The sequence below is a fragment of the Balearica regulorum genome, chromosome 29, assembly GCF_011004875.1.
Source record: "Balearica regulorum gibbericeps isolate bBalReg1 chromosome 29, bBalReg1.pri, whole genome shotgun sequence".
Classification (NCBI taxonomy): Eukaryota; Metazoa; Chordata; class Aves; order Gruiformes; family Gruidae; genus Balearica; species Balearica regulorum.
Window position 1 is genome coordinate 1,390,767 of NC_046212.1, and position 19,535 is coordinate 1,410,301.

At 61.7% G+C, this 19,535-nt stretch overlaps 2 protein-coding genes across 2 annotated transcripts; one reads left to right on the top strand and one right to left on the bottom strand.

The window, feature by feature from the left end:
* Positions 1-99: 99 nt before the first annotated feature.
* On the top strand, positions 100-4,885 carry SHMT2 (serine hydroxymethyltransferase 2). Its single transcript, XM_075737610.1, has 12 exons — positions 100-246; positions 1,309-1,506; positions 1,611-1,690; positions 1,904-2,104; positions 2,191-2,272; positions 2,517-2,639; positions 2,770-2,909; positions 3,123-3,288; positions 3,361-3,460; positions 3,734-3,889; positions 4,163-4,270; positions 4,448-4,885. The coding sequence occupies exons 1-12, from the start codon at positions 223-225 to the stop codon at positions 4,573-4,575; spliced, it is 1,506 nt and encodes a 501-aa protein (XP_075593725.1). The 5' UTR covers positions 100-222; the 3' UTR covers positions 4,576-4,885.
* Positions 4,886-5,778: 893 nt separating this feature from the next.
* Positions 5,779-12,524, bottom strand: COXFA4L2 (cytochrome c oxidase hypoxia associated subunit FA4L2). Its single transcript, XM_075737776.1, has 4 exons — positions 12,371-12,524; positions 8,286-8,374; positions 6,380-6,440; positions 5,779-6,119 (listed from the first exon to the last, which is right to left on the bottom strand). Exons 1-4 carry the CDS (start codon positions 12,425-12,427, stop codon positions 6,063-6,065), a joined length of 264 nt encoding a protein of 87 aa, XP_075593891.1. The 5' UTR covers positions 12,428-12,524; the 3' UTR covers positions 5,779-6,062.
* Between the last annotated feature and the right edge of the window lie 7,011 nt (positions 12,525-19,535).

Below are 19,535 nucleotides of genomic sequence, written 5' to 3' on the forward strand. Positions count from 1 at the left end.
GGCGCCGGGATGGGGGTGCCCCCGGCTGGGGGGGGGGGGGGGGGGGGGGGGGGGGGGGGCGGGCCTCGACCTCCAGTTTCCCGTCGGGCCCCGCGGTGCCGGCAGCCCCTTGGCCCCGCCCCGCCCCGGCAGCGCTCGCGCGGCGTCGGCGGGGGCGGTGCCGCGCAGGGACCGGGGTCGGGGCCGGGACCCGGCCGGGACCCGCCTGGAGCGCGGACCGCGATGTGGCCGCTCCGCCTGGGCAGGGTGAGTCTCGGAGCTGGGACGGGGGTGCCGGTGCCCGGGGCGGTGCCGGTGCCCGGGGAGTGCCGGTGCCCGCACAGGGCCCCAGTGCCCGGGGGGGGTCCCGGTGCCCGGGGGAGTCCCAGTGCCCACAGGTGTCCCGGTGCTCGCAGGGTGTCCCGGTCCTCGGGATGTTCCGGTGCTCGTAGGGGGTCCTGGTGCCCGGGGAGGGGGCGTCCGGGTACCCGCGGGAAGTCCCGGTGCCCGGGGGGGTCGCTCCCTGCGTGCCCGTTTCTCCCCCCCCCCCCGCCCGCCCCAGCGCCTCTTTGCAGCCGGGGGGCGCAGCTCCTGCCCGGCGGGTTTCGGGGCAGCGGCGCCTGGTCCTGACTTCCCGCCCCCCCCGCCCCGGCTGGGCAGCGGCACCCCCGTCCCGCCCCCCGTCCCCGCGGACTTTGCGTCCGTCCCAAAGTCCCCGGGCCGCGGTAGCTGCCGGCCTTGGCCCCTGCCCGGCGACCGCGGCCCCGTGGGTGATGCAATGGGGCCGCGGTGGTTACATCACCCGGGACCGGGCAGTGCCGGCAGGGCGAAGCGGGGGGGCACAGTTCCCCTTCTGTGGCCCCCGGGCTGAAGAGAGCAGCAGGGCCCCCCCGTTGTGCGCGGTGCTGCGGGACCCCCGTGCAGCACCCTGCACACAACACTGTGCACAACGGGGGGCCCCTGCAGGGTGGCTGAGAGTCCGACCGTCCCGCCTGGGTGTGCACACGCACGTGCAGCTCTGCTGCACACGTGCTCTGCACCTGCGGTGGGTTTGGCTGCTGTTCCCCCTGCTCTCAGCGGAGGGGAGATGCTCCTGCCCTGGCCATGGGCACGGGAGACCTTGTGGTCGGAGGTCCTCATGTGCCTCATGGGAACCTTGGGGGTCCCCACATGCCCACCCTGGGGGCTGGCATTGGTGGTTGGAGACAGAACACCAGGGTCTTGCTCCTGGCGCTGTCACCTGCTGTTCCAGGGGCTCTTGGGGGGTAAGGGGGCCTGGCATCTGCCTCTGTGGGGTTGCAGCCTGTCAGCCCCCCCTTTTCTGCGCAGGCCCTGCAGCGATGTGGTGGCCAGGTGGCCACTGGCAGCCAGTGGGCACAGCATGGCACCGCTGCGGTGGCTGCCACTGGGCACGTGCCCAGCTGGACAGGACAGGAGAGTCTGGCCGAGAGTGACCCAGAGATGTGGACCTTGGTTCAGAAAGAGAAGGATCGGCAGTGCCGGGGGCTGGAGCTCATCGCCTCTGAGGTGAGGTTTGGGGTGCTTGGGGCAGGGGGTGGTGACAGTCCTGGGGGACCCCTGCTCAGGTGGGAGCTTTGCTGCCCCATCTCTGACCTCCCTTTTTCCCCCAGAATTTTTGCAGCCGGGCAGCATTGGAAGCCCTGGGCTCCTGCCTCAACAACAAGTACTCAGAGGGGTACCCCGGCAAGAGGTAAAGAGGGGGAGTGGGTTCTGGGGAGCGGGAGGGCACCAGTGGCATCAGGGGTCCTCCTGCAGCCAGCATTCGGCTGCAGGAAAGGTTAAGGGGAGCCCCAGGGCAGGAGCAGGTGCTTCTGAGGGGAGGCTGCCCTCTCCCCTGTGTGGCAAGGTGGGAGGCTGGGAGGCTGTGGAAGGCCCCCCCGTAACCACTTCCCTTCTTCTCCAGGTACTACGGGGGAGCTGAGGTGGTGGACCAGATTGAGCTGCTGTGCGAGCAGCGGGCTCTGGAGGCTTTTGACCTGGATCCTGCCTGCTGGGGTGTCAATGTTCAGCCCTACTCAGGGTCTCCAGCCAACTTTGCAGCCTACACAGCCCTGCTGCAGCCCCACGACCGCCTGATGGGGCTAGACCTGCCCGATGGAGGCCAGTACGTAGCAGGGTGGGGAGGCAGTCTGGAGCCTGCTGCCTCCTGAGGGGCCCAGCCTGATCCTGTGCCTCTGCCTTCCCCTGCAGCCTCACACATGGGTACATGTCGGACATCAAGAGAATCTCAGCAACATCGATCTTCTTCGAGTCAATGCCCTACAAACTTGACGTGAGCCGAGGGGGGCAGGTTCCCAGGGGAAGGGGGGATCTGGCCAAGCTGTTGAGCCTGGCGGTGCCCTGGGGGTGCCCAAGCTGCTCTGCCATCCCCTGCCCTCCCCTCACCATGTCCCAGTTGTGTCCCAGTGCCACAGGGTGCTTGAGAGCTGCTGGTGGTTCAGCCAGGCATGCTGTGCTCGGAGCTGGGGGCAGGGAGGTGCATGTGCCTCAGCAAGCTGTCTGTCTGTCCCTCGCAGCCAGCCACGGGGCTCATTGACTATGACCAGCTGGAGGTGACGGCACGACTCTTCCGTCCTCGTCTCGTCATTGCTGGCACCAGCGCATACGCCCGCCTCATCGACTATGCTCGCATGAAGAAGGTATAGGGTAGCAGGGTCCATCCTGGGTGATGGGAGCTCTCGTGCCTGCGGTGGCTCAAGAACAGTCACACCCCACTCGTGGCCATGGGGACAGGGACAACCCGTGACTCCCTGTGCCCCATGTCCCCAGGTGTGCGAGGAGGTGAAAGCCTACCTGCTGGCGGACATGGCGCACATCAGCGGGCTGGTGGCAGCCAAGGCCATCCCTTCGCCCTTTGAGCATGCAGACCTGGTCACCAGCACCACGCACAAGACCCTGCGTGGCGCCAGGTGAGACTGCATCCTGCCCGGGGATGATGCCTAACCATGGTGGGGGAGCATGAGCCAGAGGTTGTGTTTTGTGCTCTGGCTGGGGTCGGAGCTGAGCAGGAGGGTGGTAGCAGTGTCAGCACTGCGCTGTGGCACTGGGCGGGGGGTGAGCCCCCACCGTGGGACAATGGTGGGCAGGTGGGAGGAGCGGTGCCAGCTCTCTCTCGCTGCCAGGTCGGGACTGATCTTCTACCGCAAGGGTGTGCGTTCGGTGGATAAGAAGACAGGCAAGGAGATGCTCTACGACCTGGAGGACAGGGTCAACTTTGCTGTCTTCCCCTCCCTGCAAGGGGGACCCCACAACCACGCCATTGCTGCCGTGGCCGTGGCCCTCAAACAGGTCTGTGCTGGGGCAGTGGGCTCGGGGCTGGGGGTGACCTGGGCCCCGTGCTGATGTGGTCTCCCCCACCAGGCCAGTTCGCCAGCTTTCCGCCAGTACTGCCAGCAGGTGCTGAAAAACGCCAAAGCCATGGCGCAGGCCCTGCTCCAGCGCGGGTACACCCTGGTGTCAGGTAATGCCTCCTCTGCGCTTTTGGGGACAAGGAGGGATAAGGCTGCGGGAGGTCGCAAGTGGCACTGCTCAGCCTTGGTGCCCCTAGGCAGCAGTGGGGAGCATGAGTGGGTTGGGGGGCAGAGGAGGGGGCCCAAGGCAGAACAGGGCCCGGGAGGCGGCACGGGGGCAGCGCTGCAGAGTGGGGAAGGGACTGGGATTTGGTGGTGAGAGGGGGTGCCTGAGGGTGCTCAGGGCTGGCCGTCACTCCTCACCCCTTTCCCTTGCTCCCCAGGTGGCACCGACAACCACCTGGTGCTGGTGGACCTGCGGCCCAAGGGCATCGACGGTGCGCGGGCTGAGCGGGTGCTGGAGCTCGTCTCCATCACTGCCAACAAGAACACGTGTCCTGGGGACAAGAGTGCACTTACGCCAGGGGGGCTGCGCCTGGGTGAGGGACGGGCCCTGCTCAGGGGGGGTCTTCCTGCCTCCATCCAGCCCCTTCCCTTAGGTGGGGGTCCCCAGGCTTTCACCCCGGGGCATCCCCCCTCTGTTTCAGCCCTCTCTGAGGACTCCGCGTGGGAATTTGGAGCCAGTTTCTGGCTCAGAGAGGGGTATGGGACCCCATGGGCGCCAGGACTCGGGGAGCCCCTTGGTGGGATCAGCTTCTGCAGATAATGGTCACCCTGAGCAGCTCCTGGCCCTCACTGGCTCCGTCCCCCAGGTGCCCCTGCGCTGACTTCCCGCCACTTCTGCGAGGAGGATTTTCAAAAAGTCGTGGCTTTCATCGATGAGGGCATCGCGCTGGCCCTGGACGTCAAGAGCAAAACCAGTGAGTGTGTGGGGGCCCTGGTCTCCCCCCGTTCCTGGGTGCCAGTTGGCATTTCCTCATTTGGGGTGCGAGGACTGCACCCTGAGCTGGTGCCAGCCTCCCCCTTTGCCTGGGCAGGGAAAAGGGGCTGCTGTAATGTCCCCCCGCCCTTCTCACCAGCTCCCCCTCTGCCCCCAGGCAAGCTCCAGGAGTTCAAGACCTTCTTGCTGCAGGATGCCGAGACTCAGCGCCGCTTGGCCGACCTGCGCCAGCGTGTGGAGACCTTTGCTCGTGCCTTCCCCATGCCTGGCTTCAGTGACCACTGAGCGGGGGCTCTTGCCCCTCCTGCCAGGCCGGGACTCCCTGGGGACAAGGGGAGGCTTAACCCCCCCACCGCTGCATTCCCTGCTCCCCTTTGTCCCCCACCAGCACCTTTGGGATCGGGCGTTCCCTCCCTGGGGTGGGGGGCAGCCCACTCCCATCCTGCTCTCAGTGTTAGGGTACAGAGACCCCCCCACAGACCCTGATGGGGGGAGGGACCAGTCCTTGCTCCAGCCTCATCCCCTCTGTCCAAGCAATTCTTGCACTTTTCTACGGGGCAGGGGGTTGCTAAATAAAAGTGGGGGCAGAGGCTGCCTGTGCAGAGGTGTGTGGATGCTGAGCTGGGGAGGGAGAGGTCGGTGACAAGGCATTGTGGGGAACAGTGTACATGGAGCCCCTCAGCACTATGCCAGGGTGCAGTGGGTGGATGTGGGGCCCAGACCCCCAGGTCCCACTGCCCATGGTCATACCTCAGTGTCCCCACTCCTTCTCTTCCATCCTGGTGCTTCAGCCAGTGGGTTCTGAGGGTGGAGGGGTTCCACTGAGCCCCAGAGCGAGACTGGTATGGGCGGGGGTCAGTGGCCCAGGCTGCCCTCCCTGCTGTCCTGCTGCTGCAGTGTGCAGAGCCCCCAGTGAGGTCCCTCCCCGCCCCGGGGCACTGCCTGGCTGAAGGTAGCACAGCCCCTGGCAGGCCAGGCAGCTGCCTGCTTCCCAGCACGTCCCACTCTCCTGGGTCATCTGTTCCATATTTACTGGCTGTGAGTTCCCACCTACAGCCTTAGCCAAACCAAACAGCACCGGGCAGGGCTCCCCTGCCTATGGCAAACGCCAGCCTCTGCCCTGTGGCATATAGCCTCCGGGGAGCAGGGGCTGCCCACGAGTGGAGGATATGCTCGAGCGTGCGTGCGTGTGTGTGACACACACCCCCCCCCCTCCACCCCACCCAGCTCTTTTCCTCTCCAGTGGGGCTGGGTCAGGACCGGGGTGGTCCCTGGGCAGCCCCCAGAGCGTGGGAGAGCGGAAATGTGGCACCCAGGGGCCATGAACTGCCGCTTCCAGCAGGATGGGAGCCCCCCCCCCCCAGCCTTCATGGGGGGGGGTTGTTGAATGTCTCCTGTGTTTATGGGCCTGGGAAACAGCATACATAATCCCTTTTGCTGCCCCCCCCCTCCACTCCTCCCCGCAATAATTTATTACTCTCCTACAAGTTTAATGCAGGAGAGACACGATGGCAAGCAGTGTGCCAGGCAGGGCGGGGGGGCACCGGCCGTGGCCATCATGTTGCTCCCAGAGTGATGTAGTTTATTGTGGGGGGCACAGCCCCATGGTTTGGGGGTGCCGAGGAAGCAATCAGGCCTGCATGCGCAGTGACCTATCATGGAGCCATGGGGCAGGGGAGAGCCAGGAGGGCTGGTGGGGGCTGTGGCTGTGCTGCCAAGGGGGTGCGCATGCTCTCCCCTGCCCCAGTGTGGTACCACATCCCTGGGGCAGCTCAGAAATTGGGACGGTCCTTCTTGAGGCTCTTGTAGTCAGTGGAAACTGCCAGAAACTGGAGAAGGGAGGGACGTGAGCCGGGGGGGGGGGGGGGTGTGAGGTCTGGCACGGCTGTCGCTGCAGCCTGGCCTTGGCTGTGAAGTGGGGGGGACAGCGCTCCCCTCCCCAAATCTGAGCACAAAGAGCTGGAGGGCTCATGCATCTCTGCCCCAGGGCTGATGCCACCTCTTCTCCAAGGAAAACGTGACATCTTGCCCTAAATGTGGCCATTCCCCTCCCCCAGAGTGCCAGCCCCCCAGTTTACCCAGTGCTCACTTTATACTGGTCCGTGGGGCTCAGCTTATTCCAGGGTTCAGGATTATTTTTTCGATCCCAGCTGCAAGGATGATGGAGCCATCAGCACCTGTAAGGAGAGTGGGGGAGACAGCCCCCCCCGCCCCACTCCCACAGCCCCCTCCCATTTTATCCCCACTAGTTCTCCCAGCCCCGGGTCTCTGCAGAAATAACCCCAGATGCCATCGTAGCCACACAGCCCAGCTTGCTGTGGTTGGCAGCTCTGCCCGCGTCCCTCCAGCCCCCCTGTGGTGAGGTGCTGGGGTGGGGGCCGGGCAGGCTCCCTGTGGAGCTGCTCCCAGAGCACCCCAGCCTAGGCTTGTCCCACAGCCATGCACTGACTCACCCAAACTGCAGCCTGGCCGCTGCCCCGGGACAGGGCTGGTCCGCTAGCTGCTGCACCAGCCATACGTGTAGGGGTGCACATCTGCCTAGTAACACCTCCCCCCACCCCCCCCAGCCGGCACCTCTGCAGGTACTGCCCTGCTGCACCCCTACGTGGAGTGGGGGCGGGGGGGGGGGCTGCCTTCTGGCCTTGGTTGTTCTGCCCCCCTCGTCTTTCCCAAAACCCTCCCCACCCCCCATGAGCCCCCTTTTGCGGGGGGGGGGTGGTGAGCAAGGAAGCTGCTGCCTGCCCTGTTGGGCATGCCCTGCTATCAGCAGGCAGGGACACAGCAGCCATGTGCAGCACTCATGAGTGTGCAAGCCAACTGCACGGGGTGGCTGGTGTCAGTCAGATGAAGCCTTCCCAAAGAGGACGTGTCCCATCTTGTCCCAGGAGGGGTTGTGGAAGGCCAGTGAAGCCGTGGGATGGGTCCCCAGAGGGAGGAGCTCACGTCTTCCCCCTCTCCCGTCCCCCTGCAATCCGCTGGTGTTGGCCAAGAGCAGAATTTTCCATCTGGGAAGACGTGCGCATGTGTGCGCGTGCATGTTGGGGGATGGGGAGGGTGTCTGTGTGCTGCAGTTGCAGACCCCTGGTGCTGTTTAATAGCATTAATGTGCTGTGGGGGTGCTGCTGTTGTTTTATTCCCCCCCCCCAGCACACACATGCATGCCCCTGCGCTTCCACCATCAAAGACAAGGTGCCTGGATCTGCTAATTGCTGAGCTAAGTACCCTGGGCAGCTGGCGTCAAATTAAATCAATGAGCATTTTACCAGGAGCAAACAAATATTAGATAGGCATTAGACAGCATGGGGCTGCAGGGACCGTGGGCCACTGAGCTACAAGGGGGGGGAAAAAAAAAATAATCCAATCCTCGTGCGCCACAGCACCCCTGTCTGTCCTGTGCCAATCCATCCACCTTCTATTCCTCATCAATCCATCCTCACACCTTGTCTCCCTTTTCTTCTTATCTATTCATCCTCGCACACTGTTTTTGTCTGTCCATCCTCCCTCTCTCTCCCTATTCCTTCTCCAACCAGCCATCCCACTGGTTTCCCATTCCTCCGTCAATCCATCCCTCCCCACGCTGTCTTTCCCCCTCTCCATCAGTCACATACTGCTTTTATCTGCCTCATCATCCAACCATCCGTCCCGCTCCCTCTGCCGTCCCTGTAACCCCTCTGCGGCTCCCTTCTGCCCGCTCCCAGTTTCCCATCAGCTGGTGCAGGGCCCAGAGCAGCAGGTTGAAGGGGCCCCTGTCCTCTCCACCCCCAAGTAAGGAGAGGGCAGATGGTGCCCCAGCTTCCCTCACCCCCTCTGGGCACCTCTGCACCCCAGTTTGGCTGTCCCCCCATAGCTCCCCTGCTCACCATGAAGGTGTCAGAGTACGTCCAGGCGCTTTGTGCACCCCAGCGCCTGCCCGCTGCACCCAGGCATCACCCCCCTCAGCTCCAGGAGCACGGGGTCAGCGCCCAAGGGGTTCACAGGGGCACCCCGACTCGTACCTGACGTCCGGGCTGTACAGGGCCAGCCTCAGCAGGTACAGGACAGCACTGCCCAGGCCAACACTGATGAAGCCAATGAGGGGAATGAGCTGCAGAGAGAGAGAGAGAGATGAAAAATACCCCAATAAAATGAATATTTATCAGGCCGACTGGAGAGTGAAAGGGAGAGCTGACACACCGGGAGATTTACAGGGGAAATATGGCAGAGCAATCCTGTAGCTGGGCTGCGGTACACAGTGTAGCTGTCAGCTTGAGTGACTGAATTAAAAGAGGGAGAGAAAAATCGGCTCATGTTGGAGAGGAATTGGATTTGGAATGAGAAATCGCTTCCCCTCCGCCTGCTGCCGCCCGGCGCTGGTGCTGGCTGGCACAGCCGCAGGTAAGGGCCCTGGGGTGCCATTCCTGGTGTGTATGGTGCCCCTGGTCAGGATCAGCTAAAGATTCCTCCCTGAGGGACTTGCTCCCTGCCCAGCGCAGGGCTGCAGCCTGGGCAGGATTTGGCCCCAAGCTGTGCTACACCCCTTGCAGCGGCCCCTCCTGCCCTGGGCCCCGCACCCCTTCTGCACCATTTCCCAGTGAAGGACAAGATGAGGAGGAGGTTTCAGTTCGTCTTCCCCTGCGCCTACAGCTGGGACATGCTGGGGCCATGTGGTGGCCGAGCAGCTGAGCAGGTCTCAGGGCTGTAGTGACAGTGGGGTGTTGGGGGGCACTCAGTGACCCCAGGGAGCTGCCCCAGCCCTGCAGCGGGCATCCCTGTGAGCAGGAGGTCCCTTCAGCCCCCTCCGTTCACACAGGGGCTTTCATTGTGCCTTTGCAGGGTGACCAGCTCCATCTTCTCATCTGCGCTCCCTCCCCCCCCCCCCACTCATGCTGCCAATCCCCCAGCGCCCGGGGGGACGTGGCCTCAATCGGAGCAGAGACGAGGCTGCTTTGACCTCCCCCAAATTGCCGCAGCCCCCGTGCCGGGGAAGACGGTCTAAGCGTAATGAACCTCCCGCCAACCCGTGCCCCTGGGAAGGCAAACGCGGCTGGCGCTGCACAGTGCCCATTAGCACAGAGCGGGGGCCGGCATCACCACAAGAGCCGTGCATGCCGTGCAGTTCGCGTTGCCAGCACCTGAGCGCCTGGGTTATATTTGCAGTTCTGCTTGGCAGCTTGAGCTCTTAGCAAGTGTCTCTGAACCCCGCACCCGCCCACCCACCACATGCTGACTCAGTTTCCCTGCTTGGATGAGACTGGGGACGACGACTCTAAAACATGAAGAAAAGGGTCAGTCCAAACTCCTCTGTTATCTGCCAACCACCTCAATGACCTGCACAGGGAGTGGGTCTTATGGGTCAGATGTGTCCCCCTCCCCAAGTGCTCCCTGCCCAGCTTGCGTTCCCCAGCTGGACCCCCCCCGCCTCACCCAGTGCCCCCAGCATGGTCCAAGCCAAGCATCGCTCCGTGCTCGTGCCGGATGACCAAGCACCTGGCAGATGCCAGCGCCAATTCAGGAGGTTAGAGGCATCAGCAGATAATGATCTTTTGCGCCGTGTGTGGCTGGGGGCCAAGAGGAGCTGGCAGTAGCCGCTACCCAACCGCACCGGCTAATCAAGACGAGCTCCACAGCGCCGGGAATTGTGGTGTCTGTTGGAGGAGATTCAGGGCGACGGGTTCGTCTCACCATCTGCTGCTGACACCTTCTGGGTAATTAATGCCTGGGAAGAATTAAGGGCAGGGGGAGCTGGGGAGACCACTTGTGCAGCAGGCGAGGGGATCTGGAGCTGCAGCTGCAGGCTGCAGGGCCTGATCCCCCCCAAGACATGCATAAAAATAAACAAGACGTATTGAGAGCTTGACCTTAAGCGTAAAGTTAAAATGCTGCTTGTGTGCATGCAGCATTTGCCCTTTAACCCCGATTGTGGGGACCTGTTGGGACTGAGGCAGGCACTGCCCTGCTCCCCGGGACCCCCATCTCTGCTGGCAGCAGGGCTGAGCCCCCCCCGCCCCCGGCATGACTGCTCCCCACCACAAGCCAGCTGCAGCCCCAGCCATCACCCAGCTCTTCCAAGTGACATGCCAGCAAGCCGGAGTGGGGAATCTGGCCCCATTCCTACTGCTCCGCCTACAAAAATAGCAGGAAGGAGAAAACAAACACATGAAGGTGCTGGGTGAGGTGTGGGGGGGCCCGTGCCTGGACGAGGTGGGACAAGCACCTCATGCCAGGGTGCGGACAAGCATCCCCTCCTGTGGCAGGACTATGTGCTGAGGTGAGTGGACATGGGGTGCCTGAAAGGCGCCTGCTGAAGCCGTGCAGCCCCCAGACTGCCATGCTGGGCAAGTTCTTCTCCTGCCAAGCTCCTGCACTTCACCGCCACAGTGCTCCGCTGGCATACCTGGACATTAATCACTGCCAGGCGGGCGGGCAGCCGGGCGTGCTGTGGTGGGAGAGTCTATTGCCAGGTGAAAGTGCTGATGTACCTGCCTGGCACGAGCTGCAGCTGATCACATGTAATGGATGACATGTCAAAAATTGCCCCAGCAACCTCTGCCAGCAATAATACTGCTTAACAGCACCGGGTGCACACCAGGCACTTCATGTGCAAGTACCCAGGACCACCTCCTCTTTACACATACTGTTTGGGGGGACCTCTCTGTGTTGCGTCCCCCAAGTCACACACAGTCCTCTGTTTGACAGCTGGGGAAACTGTGGCAGACACGAACAGAAAAGCCCCAAATCTCCCCATTCTGCACACAGAAACACACAGAAGTGCTGTGAAGATAGTGCGGGAGCCCTGGCCCGTGCTGGCCATCTGTCTGCTCTCACCTAGGATGTGAAAAGCACCCAGGTGTCCTGGCTGCCTGTGCCCTTGGTGCTGGCAGTGCCAGCTCTTCCTTTCCCTGGACGAGCCCAGCCCCAGGGTGCCTCCTGCTCCAGCCCTGGACTCCTCTCCCCTGCTCAAGCCTGCCCCTGCCGAGCCAGGCATCCGGATGCTCAGCCATGGTTCATCATCCTTTCCAGCCTGGCTGCTCTACCTGCCCCCCCCCCCCCCAAACCCAACTGCCAACACCTTACGTGACTTTCAGCCTGGCGCCTGCAGCTCATTAACCCTCCCTGTGCCACCAGCCCCAGCCAGGTCCCCAGGGAGGGCACTGGGCAGTGGTTACCGGCTGGGGGGGGGCAGGCAGGAACGCTCTAAAAAGAGTCCTGCTGCAGGAGGGAATCCAGCTTGGCAGCAAAAGAGGCCCGTCGTGGGAGGGCAGGGATACTCGCCCAGCTGCCGCTGTCTTGGAGGGGTCTGCAGTTTATCGCGTTTTAAACAGCTTTGCACACAAAACCCTCAGCTTGAAATTCTGACAGCAGGGAACAGATCTGAGCTGAAAGGATGGGAGTTTGCACTTCAAACCTGGGGCTACTGGGGTAAGTGGGGAAGGGGGTTGATTTCCATTCCCTCCTCCGCCCCCAAAGACGCCCCGGGAGCAGGGTGTAGCGGGGGAGACGACAGAGAGCAGCACCCTTCACCCAAGCAGCTGCCAGCAGGCATGCCTGGCAGGGTAAGTAAGCTTGTGTGTATGTGTGTAAGAGTCGATGTGCCCGAAGTCCAGCCCAGCTGAGCGAAGGAGCCCTTGGCCCCTCAACAGCTCTGGACGGAAGGAGTGGGGCAGGCAGGCAGGGTGGTCTCACCTTTCCTCAGTACAGGAGGGCTGGAGACCACCGGGACCGCCCGGCTTGCTTACCCAGAGGATGTTGCAAGAGCTGGGAGGGCAGTGTGAAGGAGAAGCTGGCAAGCAGGGACAGCCTGGGAAGGCACTGGGAGGGCAGAGGAGCCAGACTGGGAGGCTGAGAAGGGAGTTGGGGAGTGGGAGGAAGAGGGGGCTGACAAAGGGTAGAAGAGGGCAAGAGGAATGGCGGGGGGGGGGGGGGGGAGAAGGAAAGAGAAGAGTGTGGGGAAGCACGGCGTCCCCAAGGCATGTGGCAAGAGAAGGGCAAGGACAGGACAGGGGTTGTGGGGGTTCCCTGGGAGCAGGAGAGGGGCAGAGGGATGCAGAGAGATGGGGAAGAATGTGGGGTCCCTGGAGGGAGAGGGCGTGGGGTGACTCACTCCGGGGTGCCGCTTGACATGCCGGGAGAACATGCTTCCGAGAAGGGGGCCCTTCATGGCGAGGGTGTGGGGAAGGTCTGGCTGCGATGTCAGGTTCCCAAGTGCTGTCCGAGGATGGAGGGTGGGCAGGAGATGTGAGGGAGGCGTCTGCGGCAGGGCTGGGAGGGACGGGGCGGGACAGAGTGGGGATCCCGGCCCAGGGACACTGCAGGCTGGAAGGGGAGAGGGAGGCTGAGGATCAGGTCCTGAGCCCCAGCTGCACTCTGCCCTTTCCAGCCTCTCTCACAGTGAGCCCCGATGAGTGGGTTAACAACAACCTTTGGGTTGGGACACCTGAGGTCCCCACATGCTGCTGCACCCCAGAATGCATTTGTGCCTTAGTTTCCCTCTCTGTACAAGGGTCCAGCCCCTTCCCTCCACCTGCAAATCCTTCACAGGTTCCTCCGCACCTTCCTGCCATGGCAAATGATGAGTCGTGTGATTTGTTATGACAACTTTGCCAATGTTTGCTGCCTCCTCTCAGTGCCCCCCCCCTCCTTTTATGATAAATGACATAACACCCAATTTACATTTAGCAATGCAAATCTCCCTGGCAGTAACAGATGCTGCTGTGCATATGGAAACCAGCTATTTGTATCCACTGGCTCTTAACAAAAGACTGGGGAGATGGACAGAGTGGGCAGCAGGCTGGAACTGAGCAGGAATTGCCCCCCCCGCCCCGACCCTTATCCAGGGTGGGAGGGGGGCTGGTCATGCTCTGGCAGTGGCAAGAGCCATTGCAGCCCTGTCTGGGTGCAGAGCATGGTGAGGTGGTGGACAATGGTGGCAGTGTCACACACCTGACAGGCACAGGCCAGTCCCTGGCCAAAATACAGTGCCCCCAAGTAGACCAGTCTTTGTTCATGCAGATGTATGTATGCATGCACTGATGCACGCACAAGTAGGCAATATACATGCAGACACGGTGGCAGGCACTTGCACATGGACACCCCTACACATACATGCATGTACATGTGCACACAAGAGCTCCGGCAATTCTTTTAACCGCTGACTTGTAAGCCCCCGACTTTGACGTTTTGGCTTTGAGCACTCCAGGGAGCCTCCGCTCTCCGACACACACCCAGAGCCCAGCTGCTGTCCCTACCCCCTGCCTGACAGTCCAGCCTCCCCCCCCACCTCAGCACCCTCCACCTGGCACAGCGCAGCCCTGTCGGTGGTGCCACTCCATCTTAACCTCATTTGTTTCAGCAAAGTATAAAAGGACAAAGAGGAGAAACTTCTCTGGAGTGTGTGGAAATAAATAAACAAGGCCTGAATTGCAGCGCTGTCTTGAGGCCTTTGTTGATATAATTAGAGTTTTGAAATAGGATTGATTAAGTGCCACTCCCCAAGACAGAGTGCATCCTGCCTTCAGCACAGGCACGTGCGTGTCCTTCGCTGTGTTCCTCTGCCAACGGCTGCTGCGGCACAGGTAGCGTGGTGTATGGCGAGGGCATGTGTGAGTAAGATCACAGCAGAGGTGTGCGGGAGGGGGTCATGAAGTATGCACATGTGCACATGTATGTACATGGTGGGACTCGTGCAGTGCCATAACCCCTTTGGAGCACAGCACCGAAGCACTGAGCAGGGATCTTAGGAGGGATCCGGCAGCATTAGGAGCGCAGGACGTTGGGAGGATCCCAGTCCCATCACAGCCAGCTCTGCTTTGGAGCAACCTGCATCTCTGCACCCTGGCCCAATACATGCTCCTAATTCCCTGCAGATGAGCCCAGGACTTCTCCTAGAGATGCAGCGGGATTCCCTGCCCACAAAGCCCAGCTGCCTCCATGCTCATTAATGACTATAATAAAGAGACAGTTTAATTCTGCGCTGTGCTTCCCTCTTCTGGGGTGATTACAGCGTGTGCCCTACTGCTCAGGAGCCCTCCTGGGTAGGCTGTCCACAGCCCCATGAGAGCGGCCGTCACAGGGGGCTTAGCCCTACAGAGTGCTGGGGAGGGCTCCAGCACCCACCCACACACCCCTGAAGGAGACACAATAAACGCCAGCGAATAGATGCTGCTGGAGCTGCTTCTCTTTCATGGCTGCCCCTGCCTGGCACCATGCAGATCTGATGGGTCAGCGCTTTTGGGGAAGAACAAGACAGCCCACTAATACGTCCTAGAGAGAAAAGAATTACAGCAGCTGACCTCAGGAAGCATGCGTGTGCATGGACAGGCACCTGCAAATGCAGAGCTACACATACGTGCGCATCTAGGCAGCCTTGCACATGCACGTACACATGTGCACAGAGACACACTCCTTCCTGCACAGCTACACATACCTGCACACACATGTGCACATGTCCCAAGAGATGTGTATGGACACATGGACATATATGTTCCTTTATAAGCAGACATATGCTTGCACATGTGCATACACACAAACGTGCATGGCTAGGTGCACACTCACATTGTGCTGGTGCAGTCCCTGGCCCCATACAAGGGCTATGGGGAGCTGCCCCTGCAGGGTGGGGAGCTGGAAAGACAAAAACGGGGGGTGGGGGGCTGGAGAGAGCCGCTGGGCCTTGGTGTCTCCACTCACAGCTGCTGTGGCGGGTTATTTTACAACCACTCCAAAAATATTATTCAAGATGAAGGAGAATCACGGCTGCTGCAAGCGAGCGCAGGGCCGTCGCGGGGAATTTATCATTCTGAATTGGGTGCCCCCCCCTGCAACGCCGCTGTGATGAAGTGCTTCATTAATGGAGATGCTGAGGCTTGGGGCTGAACGTGCCCACACCTGAGCATGCTGTTTCCTCTGGCTCCCAGCCTTGGCACTCAGCCCCCCCCCCCACCCCGTTCCCACACAACCCTCCCCAGCCACCCAACCAGCGTCCCGGCTCCACACAAACACATCCCCACCACCATCTCCGTACGGGCCACTGCCCCACAGTTCACAGCCTCCCCACAGCCTTCCTGGCCCCACAGCCGGCACCCACTGGTTCCAGCCCTGGGAGGAGCTGCCCCAAACCTTCCTCTGATGGTGATACAGAGTCATCCCTCGCTGCTAACGGGGACCTTTCCCTCGTTAAGGCTCTGCTCATGCCGAAGCTGTAAATCTCACTGGCTTTTGGCGGAGCGCAATGGAAACCATCATAAAAAATTCATACCAACTAAAGCAAACAAACAATAAACAAACAGCCAATAATTAAATGGTGAATTAACGGGATATATTTCATAGCCCCACAGAGCCACGCTGCAGGATGAGCCCCAGCATGGGGAGAAGGGGCAGGATCCTGGGGCGACCTGGCCGCTCCTGGGGAGAGAAGGGTGTTCCTGGCTCTGCAGGGCTGCTGCCCGGGACCCCTGGCACACCCCTTCCTCCCTGCCAGACTGCCATGTGCACACAGTGTTGGGATTGTCCCACCTACCACATGCACTCTTAGTGTGTGATGTCATGCCCACTCCATGATGTCACTGATCGTGCCCTGGCCATAATGTCCCTCTAAGCACTCCTGTCTACCAGCACCCAGGGGCTGGCCCTGGCACCATCCATCACACAGCACGGGCACACATCATTTGTAACTGGCACCTTCATTTAAAGGGCTATTATCATCCTAATTCCCCCCATTAATCATGAGGCGCTGTGTGATGAGCACCAGAGGAGCCTATCTCTGACCCACAACCACTGCAGGATGTGGGGAGGGACACCAGCCTAATACCCCAAGACTCCGCACACCCCGCCGGTAATGCTGCAAAAGGTAGAGGAGACAATGCCCTTCCTTGTCCCCACCAGCTCAGAGAGCCAGCACCCCAGCCAGTGCAAGGAAGGAGCCGCTCTCCTTGGCCTTTTCTGGTCCCAGAGCTGCCAGCCCAGGCAGAGTGCTGGCTCCTGAGAAGCCGGGGGGGGGGGGGCTATCCCCTGCCACAGCCCCACAACCACAGAGGGCAGGAACTGCAGGACAGGAGCCCTGGCTGCGGGTTTTGGGGGTGGGGGGGGTGGGGGTGTCAGCTCTTCCATGGTTGCTGTCGCATCAGGAGGCGTTTCCTGGAACCGACCCCACAATTAACCACCGACTCGGCCCTGTCCTGCAATATTGATTTTTTTTTCCATAATTCTCTGAAGAAAAGCCCAAGCCCAGAGCTGTGATTTCCAAAGCCTGTTTTATAAATAACCGGGGTCACCAGCTGCCAATTGCTGTAATGCTGCCTTGATACAATTTAATAAACATAATAGCCTCTTCCTTCATTGTGACAAAGATACTGGTGAGGACAGAGCTGCGCTGAGCAGAGGAACACACGGCTGAGACACACACGCACATGGCTGAGACGCACACACATGGCTGACACATGCACACACATCAGAGACATGAATGCACGTGGCTGAGGTGCACACGTCTGAGACATGAAAGCACACATCTGATACATGCGTGCTGAGACATGCGAGCACGTGGCTGACACGCGTGCACACAGCTGAGATGCACACACAGCTGAGACGCGTGCACGGGGAGAGGCAGGAACATGCCCCTGCGGGGGACCTGCTGCGGGGCTGGGCCTGCTGCCACCGACAGACTCGCGCCGTCCCCTCACCGGCAGCGCGTGCGAAGGTGTGTGTTCGTGGACGGGCAGCCCCCCAGCCCCCGCCGCCAGGCACACGTCTGCACGCGCGCGCACACGCCCGCGGGGCCGCCGTCCCGCGTGGGGCTGCCCCGGGGCCTCCGGGAGTCCTGGGGCGCCCTCTCGTGGCGGCGGCAGGGACGGGCCGGCGGCGACCGGGACCGGGCTGGCCCCGCTGCTGGGGCTGGCCCCGGTGCCGCGCAACAGCCCGGCAGCGTGGCCGCCAACAGCGCCGGGACACGGGCGGAGGGACAGCCCGTGGCTCCCGCCGTGCCCACGCCTGCTGCTGCTGCTGCTGCCACCGTGCAGGGCCCTGGGAGGGGGCCAGGGGACTCGGCCCGTCCTGCAGACACAGCCCTCACGGGACCACCCGCTCTATTCCCGCCCAGCGAGGTCCTAGGAGGCAGCCCAGTACCAGGACCAAGGACCCCAACCGCAAAAGCACCTCGACTCCAGCCTCCCGGGGAGGCACTTGAGAGCCCAGGCACCCCGTAACAGCCCTGCGGCTGCGAGTGAGGGCTTCTGGGCTGGGGAACACCACAAGCAGGTCTGGGTCCTGTCTCCCACATCCTGGAGGCCTGTGCCAAGCCCCCAGCAGCTGTCCCCTCTCCAGCTCCCCATCTCCCACCCCCAGACCAGCTGACTGATGCCAGAGACTCCAAAATCAATTCCCATCCCCGCCAGGACACAGCGAGAAGGCGACAAATCACGGCTGCTGCTCCGCAGCCCCAGCGCCTCATTTTTCTTGCTGAACTCCATAATAAGAAATCAATGGCAGACACTGCACTCCTGATGCATCTCCCTTGGGACAGGCAGCAGCGGGTCCTCAAGCCTGCTCTCCCGCCCCACCCCCCCAACCCTCAGATCCCCTCGCCAGGCCCCAGCTCTGGCACAGCAGGGCACCTCCCTTCTCACTTGCAGACCCTGCGCCTTCCCTGGTTCCCCAAAGTCTCCCCACTTCTGTGCACCCCAGCTGCCGGGTACGCTCAGCCCTGCACTATCGCACAAGACCAGGCTCATTCCCACCAGCGGTGCAGAGCCCTAAGTGCCCTGGCCAGTGGCTCTGGCAGGTCCATCCCATCCTCCTGCAGCCTCCGAGGTGACTGTGGGGACTGGGGAGCCCAAACAGGTCCCCACAATGTCGGGGGGAAGGCAAACCCATCCTGGGGTGAAGTGTAGCAGGAAGGCACCCAGCAGGCTTTTTGCTCAGACCGGCAACACCAAAAGGATGTGGCGGGTGGATGGGAAGGACCCAGGCATCCTGCGGGCACAGATTTGTGGGGGGGGACACGACACATGAAGCTGCTGTCACGCGGCAGCTCCAGCAGCTGCAGAAGGGCCTGGGCTGGGGAGAGCCGGTCCAATTAGCTGTAATCGCGCTTCCCCGCGGTGCCTGACACCGAAAACCCTACATAATTACCAGCAGCGACAGGGAAGGCAGGACCAGGCGCTCGTGCTTAATTGAGTGTTTACAGCCCTGTGAGGGGGAGCAATAACAGCTCTTCAGAAAAGCAACACCCCACACCCCCCCCCAGCTGGAGAAGACATGGCGGGGGGACAGACAGTACAGCCCCATCCCTTTGCAGCAGGGTTTGCTCTCCCCGGGGCGTCCCCGTCCCTGTCCCCAGGTAGACAAGACAGGTAACCCCTGCCACCACCACTACCGGCAGCCCTTGTGCTCGTGGTTGACTTGCAAATGCAGTCGCAGAAGCCAGAGGTCTCGCTCCTGTCGGCTGGGCTGAAATCCCCAGGGCCAGCTGGGGGGGTGGGGGTGGGGGGTCATCACATTCAGACATGTCCCAACAGTGGTGATGGGGCATGGGGACACACCTGCCCAAGGTCTGGATCCTCCTGCCAGGGAGGGAGACATGATCCCAGACGGATGGCCAGGCTTTGGGGCTGGAAGGGTCACACCAAGGAGGGGTGATCCGTGAAGAAGTGACAGGCACCAGACCCCATCCTGCATCCAACACCAACCTGCCCACACTGTGCTACTCCCAGCCCTGGTGGACAAAGCTTCTGCCCAGCTGTTTTCACCTCGTTAATTTTTCATGAGCACGATGATAATTCTGCTCAGCGCCTTGCCACGGACCCCATAACAATGAGCCACAGTGCTACCCCTGGGCCAGGCAGTGCTGGCGTCAGGAGACAGCTGGGGCCAGAGGTCTCCAAAGGGGGCACGGCCAGGGCTCTCCCCGGTGCATCTGTTCCTTGGTGGGTCCCTGCCTCTAGAATGAGAATGTGCTCCTGCATGTGCTCCTGGTTAGTGTGTACAGGGGCCACACTCACGGGATGTGTACGCGGGCGCACACATATCGACACACATGGGAGGATGCACACGAACGCAGGGACACACACAGAGACATGTGGAAATATCAGCACAGCAATATGTGAACGAAGGCATGCAAATATGAGTACGTGCATGTGCACATGACACCTTGCACCCCCACAGCACCCTGCTGGCCTGGAGGCCTTGCTGCATCTCCCCAGGGGTGAGATCTTCCCTGCCCTTCACTGTCTTCCTACTGTGCCCAGAAACAACCTGTGGGATGGGCCAACCGGGTCAGA

Coding starts and splice junctions, on each gene's coding strand:
- SHMT2 (XM_075737610.1), top strand. CDS start 223: ATGTGGCCGCTCCGCCTGGGCAGG. Junction 3,289..3,360: donor TGGCCGTGGCCCTCAAACAG/GTCTGTGCTGGG, acceptor CTCCCCCACCAG/GCCAGTTCGCCAGCTTTCCG. Junction 3,461..3,733: donor CGGGTACACCCTGGTGTCAG/GTAATGCCTCCT, acceptor CTTGCTCCCCAG/GTGGCACCGACAACCACCTG.
- COXFA4L2 (XM_075737776.1), bottom strand. CDS start 12,427: ATGAAGGGCCCCCTTCTCGGAAGCATGTTCTCCCGGCATGTCAAGCGG. Junction 6,441..8,285: donor CTGTACAGCCCGGACGTCAG/GTACGAGTCGGG, acceptor TCATCCTTGCAG/CTGGGATCGAAAAAATAATC. Junction 6,120..6,379: donor GCCCCACGGACCAGTATAAA/GTGAGCACTGGG, acceptor TCCCTTCTCCAG/TTTCTGGCAGTTTCCACTGA.